General features: G+C 52.9%; 3 protein-coding genes across 3 annotated transcripts; 2 read left to right on the top strand and 1 right to left on the bottom strand.

Annotated features, from left to right (window-relative positions):
• Positions 1-1255: 1255 nt before the first annotated feature.
• On the top strand, positions 1256-3003 carry NEUTE1DRAFT_123854 (uncharacterized protein; the record flags this gene model as incomplete). The annotated part of the gene is made up of 5 exons (XM_009854971.1): positions 1256-1593; positions 1665-2015; positions 2083-2437; positions 2499-2806; positions 2866-3003. 5 exons carry the CDS (start codon positions 1356-1358, stop codon positions 2913-2915), a joined length of 1302 nt encoding a protein of 433 aa, XP_009853273.1.
• A 682-nt stretch (positions 3004-3685) lies between these two features.
• On the bottom strand, positions 3686-5310 carry NEUTE1DRAFT_85741 (uncharacterized protein; the record flags this gene model as incomplete). The annotated part of the gene is made up of 2 exons (XM_009854970.1): positions 3686-4048; positions 4125-5310. The coding sequence occupies 2 exons, from the start codon at positions 5100-5102 to the stop codon at positions 3686-3688; spliced, it is 1341 nt and encodes a 446-aa protein (XP_009853272.1).
• A 1887-nt stretch (positions 5311-7197) lies between these two features.
• NEUTE1DRAFT_102863 (uncharacterized protein) lies at positions 7198-9130 on the top strand (the record flags this gene model as incomplete). Its single annotated transcript, XM_009854969.1, has 4 exons — positions 7198-7603; positions 7666-7942; positions 8000-8715; positions 8787-9130. The coding sequence occupies 4 exons, from the start codon at positions 7198-7200 to the stop codon at positions 9128-9130; spliced, it is 1743 nt and encodes a 580-aa protein (XP_009853271.1).
• Positions 9131-9595: the final 465 nt, after the last annotated feature.

The raw sequence follows: 9595 nt of genomic DNA, 5'->3' as shown, positions 1-9595 counted from the left end.
ACCACTAAACCACTGGCGCTTTGTGAGAAGATTGGAATGATGTGGCGGGAATTTGGTTTATCACGGAAACTGAGACGCGAAGAAAAACGCAAAAAGTTTCGTTTGCAGAAGTTTGGAACGTTGGGATGCTAGGGTGGGGCCTGTAAATCTGGCTGTCGCCTCAGTCCCGCTGTGCAGGGGCTATTACGACGGGCGGGCTGGCTACCTTCGGTGAAACTTGGGACGGAATTCTTGACCTATGATCAGATGATCTGATAAACATTATCAGATGGAGGTGCAGGCTTCGGTCGCATTTCCCGTTCCAACACCCGACTTTCTTGTGGTGACAGCGCATTTAGCCAGAAAGCAGCGCACCCAAAGTGGGAATGGAGGCCACAGCATTTCCCATTTCGTTGGCCAAAAACCGATCCAAGACTTCCAGAGTGGGATCCATTGTCCGCTGAATGGCGAAGAGAGCGTTGGCCCGCCGGGGTTTGCGGAAAAAACAAGATTGGGCCAGACGAACACACAAGTTCACAAAAATGGCTCTGTCCGATACCGGGTGTGAGGGGTTCCACGCAGTCGTCAACTTTTGTTTTGTGAATTTGTCTGAAGCTCTTGACCGTCTCTGCTTTTTGCCATTCTTAATAACTGACTGTCATGAATGACGTTACGGCCCTTTCTCTCCAGTCGAACAGCATGATGGACTCAAGTTCAGAACTGAAAGTTCAAAGGGAGGATCGGATAAGCACTCAGGAGCACATGTGAAGCAGGATCTCGACGGCGGGAGAAGGGGAATGCATGGGCTAGCTGCTAGCTCGTCCCTTCGGGTCGTGAGTGGAGGCGCTAACTTGCGATGTACAGTGTACACAGTAGGTAGTGTAGATGGAGCGACGCTTCAATTGTTGCATATCTTCATTTCAGTTCCATTCACTCTTCGTTTCTCCCGGCATCCCGTTTCTTCCTTCCTGATGAGTGCGAGGGTGGTGACATCGTATCCATGCGAGCTACAGATCCACCCACCCACCCTCTTTACCCTGGCCCCAGGATCCTCGAAGGTGCTCAAAACGAAGGCGCGAGACCCAATATGTTCATCCGACCTCCTTCCCGGCACCAGAGTCATCCCGTCATAGTTGCCCCGTCTCCCACATCCGTCGTCTCGCTCGCTTTTTTCCAAAGTTCCAGTTTGTGTACCTAGCCATCCTCTGTCGGCCCATACAACCTAACTTAACGCATCGATCAAAGGCACCCAACCCACGCAGGCCACGCTATCTGGCTTCCAACCAAGTCCCTTGAATCCATCGCCAGAAGAGGCAGTTACAAGGTCCGACAGATTACCTATACACACACTCAAACACAGGCTCATACAATTTACGATGGGTTCTATTGCCGTTGACGACGCCACCATGTCGAGGCCTCCCTTCAAGGTTCTTGTTGTCGGTGGTTCTTACGGCGGTCTCTCCGCTGCCCTCAACTTGCAAGACATCTGCAGCGGCCGTGCTGCCCGCTGCGGCCCTGATGCCAAGAAGGCTGCCCTTGACGGCACTCCTGCTGCCCATGATGGTCCTCAGTTTGCCGTTGACATCACTGTTGTAGACGAAAGAGATGGCTTCTGTAAGATGTGCCCGCTAGCGCCCGCCCTCAGCAATGTTCACAACCACTAACACACATGTTCTCTCCATAAGACCATCTCATTGGCACCCCATTGGCCTTTGCCGATGAGTCCTACGCCGAAAAGTGCTGGGTCAAGTACGAGGACGTTCCCGCTCTGCAACAATCTCCCAACAACATCCGCATACTCCGGGGCTCCGTCCAGTCCATCGATCAGGAGCGCAAGATTGCCAAGGTTCTCGGCAGCGAGAACGGTCCCGAGCCCATCGAACTCAAGTACGACTACCTCATTGCCGCCGCCGGCTTGAGGAGGGTCTTTCCTGTCGTGCCCCAGTCCCTGCTCAGGAAGCAGTTTCTCTTTGAGGCTGGTGACCACATTCAGGCCGCGACTGCCAACAGACATGGTGTCGCTGTTGTAGGTGGAGGTGAGTTTGAGCCGCAGAATCATCACCCTTCCTCCCATGTAACTTGCCGACTGATAATACACAACAGGTGCTGTCGGTATCGAGATGGCTGCCGAGCTCAAGCTTGTTTGCCCCGATCTGAAGGTTACTCTTATCCACTCGCGTGACAAGCTTCTCTCGGCCGAGCCTCTTCCCGAGGAGGTCAAGGACCGTAGCTTGGAGCTCGTCCATGAGGCCGGTGTTGAGGTGCTCATGTCCCACCGCGTCGACAGGACCGAGGAATTTGTCGATAACGGGCACAAGGCATACAAGGTCTACTTCACCAACGGCCATACCCTTGTTGCCGACTCCGTCATCATGGCAATTTCCAGGAGCGTGCCATCGACCACCTTCCTTCCCAGGGAAGTCCTCAATGAGGAAGGTTATGTTAAGATCCAGCCCAGGTATGTACCCATCCCAATTCTGACGAACCTCATCGCAAAACTAACAGCTTGGGTGTTGTAGCCTCCACTTCCCTTCCGAAAGCCCCAATTCGGACGATCACCTCGCCATCGGTGACCTTGTCAAGTGGTCCGGTATCAAGCGGTGCGGTGGTGCCATGCACATGGGCTACCTGGCCGCCAACAACATTCATATGCGCATGAAGCAGGCTGTTTCCGGCACCGAGCCCACATACCTTGAGCTTGACGAAATTCCTCCCATGATTGGCCTCGCTGTTGGCAAAAAGGCGGTTGCCTACTGGCCCACAAACGGCGTGTCATCGGGCGAGGATGTCAATAAGCTCTTCTTCGGTGATGACTTGGGTTTTGATAGTGAGTTTTCTCTTTTCGGCACCCTATGCAAAGTGATTGCTAACCAGACATTTTAACAGTTTGCTGGAACCATCTACGTCTAGGCGGTTACGATGTTGTTAAGGCTTAAAAAAATCATTTTCGAAGGCACTGGCGTTAAAGCGGTTCGGATATCACGGAATTGGAATAGCATTTTGGTTTTTTTTTTTCTTGAAAGGCGATTGATGGGTTATATGAGAACATACATGGGCTTGGGAATATACACCATTTAACTGGGCTGGTTACGAACTGGGAGGTCTTCATGAAGCGACGGGTTTCTTGGTCATAATGAAGTATGTCTAGACACTTTGAGTGCAATTATGAACATAATGTCTCGGTCTATTCATAGTCTGTTTTCGAGTTACCAGAAGCCTGGAGATGAAGCCGTAGTTGTGTAATGGCACATGTCAGCACCTGTTGGATCATTGGGTTACTATCTGGTCTTTCTGGTCTTTCCATTCCGCACAAGAACAGGTACCCACCTTTATCGAAATGTAGCTTAGTGTCCTCCAAATCCCCATTCCTTCTTTTTTTTCCCCCTCTTCTTTGCTGCTTTGATATATTATTGCTCTTGGTACATGTTTTGGCTCGTCAGTCTTCAATGTACGTTCTGTGACATGTTGACTGTTTCGCATGGCCTAGAGGAAGGATCACCACTTGTACAACATGGGCAACTACCTAATTCGACGCAAGATTCAGATACTGTTCTTTTGTTCCACTACCTTTCCCAAGTAACTTTTTCCGGCCTTTTTCCTCATTATTCTATTACATATCCAATATCAGACAGATGCAGCAATTCTTTTCGATCATCATCCGACCGCCCGACCCATCTAATTTCAAAGCAACTACCTAGCCTTCCATTCAGAGCTTGGGGACGAGGCCAAGGTGGGTACCGCCGAGGAACTTTTGGTTCTCATCAAGCGGACACAGCTGGAAGAAGCGCTCGCGCGAGCATGTGACAAAGGCAGAACGCTTGTGAGGCAAATCGACAAACTTGTCGAGGCCAAAGCCGTGCATCATGTCGTACATGAGAACAGAGGTGTTGGTGTACTTGGGCTCACCCACGACGTTCATGGTGCGCGGGTCGTCCAGGTAGAGATAGTGCATGAGGGACGACCACCAAGCTGAAACGCGGTGGGGGCCGCGGTAGCGGACGTCGCCGACGAGCGAGTGGCGCCCGCGGTCGTAGTCGCCGGGGGTGTAGTAGGCTCCCAGGCGGTCCTCCTGAAAGGAATGGGTTAGCTACCTAAGCTTATAAAGAGCGGCGGGGACGGGGTACAATAAAAAAAAATAAACGAACCTTGGCCCAGTAAATCTCAAAGTAAGCAAAAAAGACGTCATCAAAAGCCGCCAGGACGGTGATCTGATGCGGGTCCTCGTGCGCCTTGCGCAGGTACTCGCGGTGCTGTTCCAGTGTGCCCTCCTCGTTCCAACCCTGCGACACGCGCGGGTCGTTCTGCCACGTGTGGAACAGCTCCAGATGCGCCGGGTTGGTGTAGTCCAGCGCCACCATGGAAAAGTTCTCCTTCAGGTGCGGGATGTAGCGGCTATAGATGACGGACCCGGGAGCGGGCTTGGCCCGCCTGCGAGGGTGCCAGCACAGCGCGCTGTTGGGCTCGTTGGTCATGACGTACTCGGTCGCCTGCAGGGGGTAGACGGACTCGAGGCTGCCGTCCTCGCTGTCGGCAAGGGTTTCGGGAGCCCACGCCGGGCGCGCGCCGAAGGGAGAGCCGGCGCCCTGCCAGAAGGCGCCGCGCAGGATCAGGAGCTCCTTCCCTGCATCGGAACCGTGGAGCTTTTGTTGCTCGGAGGTGGCGGGGGCTGGGTGGTCGATGGCCAGACCGACGGCCTTGAGCTGGCGGGCGAGCTTGTCGGCGCCGAAGCCGTAGGTGGATAGCCGAAAGGCCTCCTCGGAGGGCCGGAGGGTGAAGATGACATAGGCGATCAGCCAGAGCTGGCCGACGGTGGGAGCGGTGGGTTCCTTCCACGAGACGGCCACGGACGGCGAGCGGCGGGCGCGGCCCCAGGGCGTGTTGATGGAGATGTGAGGCTTGTCCGAGGACTTGAGGTCTTGGGGCTCGGTGAAGAAGAGGGAGTCGTTATGAAGGGGACGGGGTAACGCCGCCTTGCTGTCTTGTTGCTTGAGCTGGTACGAGTTGGCGACGCCGGGTTCGCCCTTCACGACGAGGTAGGAAGTCTGGTAGGGGTGAGGGAGCTTGAGGATGGGCTCAGAAGTGGCGACATATTCGGCGAGCCGGCGGGTTGTTGGTGACGCCATGTTGTGTAGTGTTGTGTATGTGTGTGAGAAAATCAAAGAAGTATATCTTTGTTTACTTTGGGGTATCGTCACTTTGGAAAAGAGCAATGGCTATTCAGAGAAAAGACTGACTGAAAGACTGATGAAGCCAAAGAAACGATGGTGACGATTGAACTTAGTACAACCCCTACTCCGATCGCTTCCCACTTTACAAGTGTGTACTGTCGGCTTCAAGGTCCCAAGGTGGAGGAGGTGTACGAAGACACGCCGGCATTTTCTCCTGCTACCCTGCTACGTAAAGCCGAGCCAGGGACCAGGGGAAATGGAGGGTGGAGGTTGAGCTGGTGAGATCATTTCGATAGTTTTATATACTCGATTAGGTGAGTTCCAGAAGGCAGGGTATTGATGATGTTTGGTTTGTGAGACTTTGTGGTGGTGGGCAGGGGAGCAAATTAACCAATGAAAAGCGTGGAAGGAACAGAGCAGTCGGTGGGTGTGACGGTCGCATGGAGATGGCGTCGGATCTGATAACTTTGGACGCCAAAGAGTGGGTCCAAGCGGATCTGATAATTTTTCCCTCACCTGCCGTCCCACATTCCGTGGCACACCTCCACCCGAATTCGGAGCGTTTCGGGGGCGGAGTGAGGTGGGCATCCTCGGCATGCTTGTCGCGAGACAGTTGAAAGTTGAAACAGCCGTAACAAGAATGAGGCCGAAGAAACGAAACAAACAAGCACGAAAAGCTATCAAGCGCTGTAGGCTTTAAATCATTAATGTTTATGTAGCAGTCTCGTAAAAGCGTCCTCCTCATTGCGGAAATAGGCAAGGAGAAAAAAGGTCAAGAAGGGAAGGGGCATTGGAAACAAGAAGGGAAGAGGGGAAGGATCTTGGCAGTCAGAGAGATTCTTATCAGATTCTTTTCTGTCGGACGATCTCTGCGGCATTTTGTCACCGAGCGAGAAGGGTTTACTTGCACACACATATATGAATATAAACGAGCGACATGTGCCTGAACGCTCTTGTACTGTAGCTCCCGCCTGTTGTAGGTACCGTGTGTGGTTCAGCGCGTATATTAATCCGGTACAGTACACTACCGAGGGGCCAGCACAGGTCAACAGCCAAAGAAGGAAGCGATCATCCTTTCCCCGTCGGTCCCTTTACGACTCTTTCGTCGAATCACCAGTCACCGTTGCATTGTGGTTTTTTATCAGATGGAACTAACGATGCAGCCTCTCCACCTTCCATGCCGCTCTCGTGTCCACTTCATCCTTTTTTCCCCTGTCGATTCTTCCACGACTCCAATTTTCTGAAAAATTCTCTTTGCGACCCCAGTTCCGACTCCAATTCCGTCCACTCTCTCCTCAACAACAACGCTGGATGTCATGATGCTACACTACAGTATCCGCCATCAGCCGAGGACCGGGTTGCAGCGAAACACGCGTCTCCACCTCTAGCTCCGTTCAGGGCGTTGAGCATGTGTCAATGTCACCCACGGTTTTTTGTCACCACTCTGCGACTCCAGCTCGAGTTGGAGCACCATGAAGGGGGGGACCCGGAGGGCATTGGAGGTTGACCCTTCTCACCTTCACAAGGCTGTGCCAGAAAAAAATCTTATCAGATTGATTAGATCAAGATCAAGGCAGCAACAGACAGCAGACATCACCGCAATCGGGCAATAGCACCGGTTTCGTCGACGATCCAGTCACCTCCGCCGTGTCCCAAAGTGGGAAGAGCAGCTCCTCTCATCCCCACTGTGGCCGGTGACTGACCACCACGAGCTGGAGTCTGGGAAAACGAAAGGCGAGTTTCGGGCCTACGAAGCTTCTAGGGCAGCTTGGCTGAGGTGTCCCGGTTTTCTTGCTGGTTGTATCCCATCCCATCATACGTAAACCTGCCTGCTCCGTTTTGTTGATGTGCTGCAAATACCCTCGAATTCCTTCCTGCCTCGTCCTGAAGTCGTCAGTGGCCAGCCAGTCCGTCCTTGTATCGAGTGATACCATCTTCGTTGCTTTTGTCCCTTTACCTTGTACCCTTTGCTTCTCTTTGGCCTCCTACTCTCCCCTCCAACAGAACTCTTTGAATCGGGCCAATAACATCTCTTCTCACAATACACAACATGTCTTCACCGGCGTTGGTACCAACAACCATCGAAGAGGGGGCCGTTCTCCCTCAGACGCAAAGACCATCTCTCCTTCACGGCCCAACAGATCCTCCTTTGGTCGACCTCACACTGGGAGAGCTGCTCAACCTCCAATGTCTGCACCACGGCACACAAGAAGCTCTCGTCATTCCATGGACTGGCGCAAGATGGACATACAACGAGCTCAACCACCAAAGTCAGCTCATGGCACGCGCTTTGTTGGGACTGGGAATTCGCGTAGGCGATAGGGTGGGCATCATGGCTGGAAACTGCGAGCAGTATGCTTCTCTTTTCTTTGCTGCCACGAGGATAGGCGCCATCCTCGTCATTCTCAACAACACGTATACCCCTACCGAAGCTCAGTATGCTTTGGAGTTCTCAGGTATGCTCCTCCGCGCACCAGCCATGCCCGGTACCGGTCCTAGTCAAGCTCACCCTTTCCAGACTGCAAGGTTCTCTTCACTACCAAGAAGATCGGTCGCCTCGATCAAGGGCCCCTGCTCGCCGAGCTCAAGATGAAGTCCAAGGCTCCCAAAGTAGTAATTATCAGGGGAGATAGCGAGGGTTACCAGACGTATGATCAGTTACTTTCTCAAGGGTTCAAGGTCAGCGTAGAACGTCTGCATCACATGGAGAGGAAGGTCCTCCCTCACTTGGTCTGCAATCTCCAGTTCACCAGTGGCACGACTGGCCTGCCTAAGGCCGCCATGCTCACGCATCAGTATGTCCATTTCCTGCACTCATCACGCCTGTTGCTCCCCAGCTGACATTGTACCAGCAACATTGTTAACAACGCGCGCTTCATCGGTGACCGTATGAAGCTGGGCCCCGACGACGTTCTGTGCTGCCCCCCTCCTCTTTTCCACTGCTTCGGTCTTGTCCTTGGCCTCATGTCCGTCATGACCCACGGCGGCAAGATCGTCTACCCAGCCGAGGTTTTTGACGCCCCCGCTACCCTCAAAGCCATCGTCGACGAACGCTGCACCGCCGTCCATGGTGTCCCCGCTATGTTTGACAGCATCCTCGCCCTCCCCGAAGCCAAGGATCTCAAGGCTGCCGATTTGCGGCTAAGGACAGGCATCATCGCCGGTGCCCCCGTGCCACGCTACCTGATGGAATTGCTCGTTTCGAAGCTCGGCATGACCGAGTTCACGTCAAGTTACGGACTGACTGAAGCGTCCCCGACCTGCTTCAACGCGCATACCGATGACCCGATCGACGTAAGATTGACTACCGTCGGCACCCTGATGCCCCATGCCCACGCCAAAATCGTGGACAGAGATGGCCAGATCGTGCCTATTGGCACCAAAGGAGAGCTTTGTATTGGTGGCTACCAGCTGCAAGCGGGATATTGGAACAACTCGGAGAAGACGAACGAGGTGATGATGAGGGATGAGTCCGGCATGTTGTGGTTGCACACCGGCGATGAGGCCGTCTTCAATGAGCAGGGATACTGCTCTATTACCGGACGCTTCAAGGATATCATCATCAGAGGTATGTTTCGAAACTACTTTCTGTTTAAACCCAACACGTCTCCTCCCATGCTAATCTCAACGGGCACACAGGTGGCGAAAACATCTACCCTCTCGAGATCGAGGAGCGTCTCGTAGCTCACCCGGCCATCTCCATGGCTGTTGTTGTGGGCCTCAAGGACCAGCACTACGGCGAAGTCGTCGGTGCCTTCCTCGGACTCGAGAATGGCCATCGGCCAATGAGCACAGAGGAGATGCGCGAGTGGTGCAGGCGGAAGCTGGGTAAGCACAAGGCTCCCACGCACGTCTTCTATCTCGGCTTGGATGGCGTGCCTAGCACGGTTCCACTCACGGGAAGCGGAAAGGTGCGCAAGTTTGAGATGGCGCAGCTGGGTAATAAGCTACTGGAGGAGAGACGCAAGACTTCCAAGCTCTGAGGGAAGAAATTGGACGAAAAGAAGAGTGCGCTTTGTTATTTTTTTGGGTATGTCTGAGCAGGGCAGCGATGGGAAAATGGCATGTTCATATTGTTTTTTTTTTTTTTTTGTTTTTTTTTTTTGTTTTTTTTTCTGTAGGATAGATAAAAATAATAATGGAAAAAGGGGAACGGAAAGAAGAAAGTACTTGTCTGTATCCTCAATCCGACTGTCCAATTCGACGTTGAAGTGCGAAAAGCAAATTGATGAATTACGCGACAGACCAAACCAACCATGAAAGGTGAAAATATCGTCTCGGGTTAGTGCGGAAGGAGATTGGCGAGGAAAAGAGTACCTGTGTCCGAGGTGTCAAGTAACGAAAGAGCGGAAGAATTGGAAGATAGATTACGCAGACGAGAACAATGACAGACAACAACAGATGGAAAATGAGGGAGAAAAAAAAAGAAACCGAAAAAAGAAAATGCT

The sequence above is a fragment of the Neurospora tetrasperma genome (genome assembly GCF_000213175.1).
Source record: "Neurospora tetrasperma FGSC 2508 unplaced genomic scaffold NEUTE1scaffold_5, whole genome shotgun sequence".
NCBI classification, from domain to species: Eukaryota; Fungi; Ascomycota; class Sordariomycetes; order Sordariales; family Sordariaceae; genus Neurospora; species Neurospora tetrasperma.
This window is presented reverse-complemented; position numbering and strand designations above follow the sequence as displayed.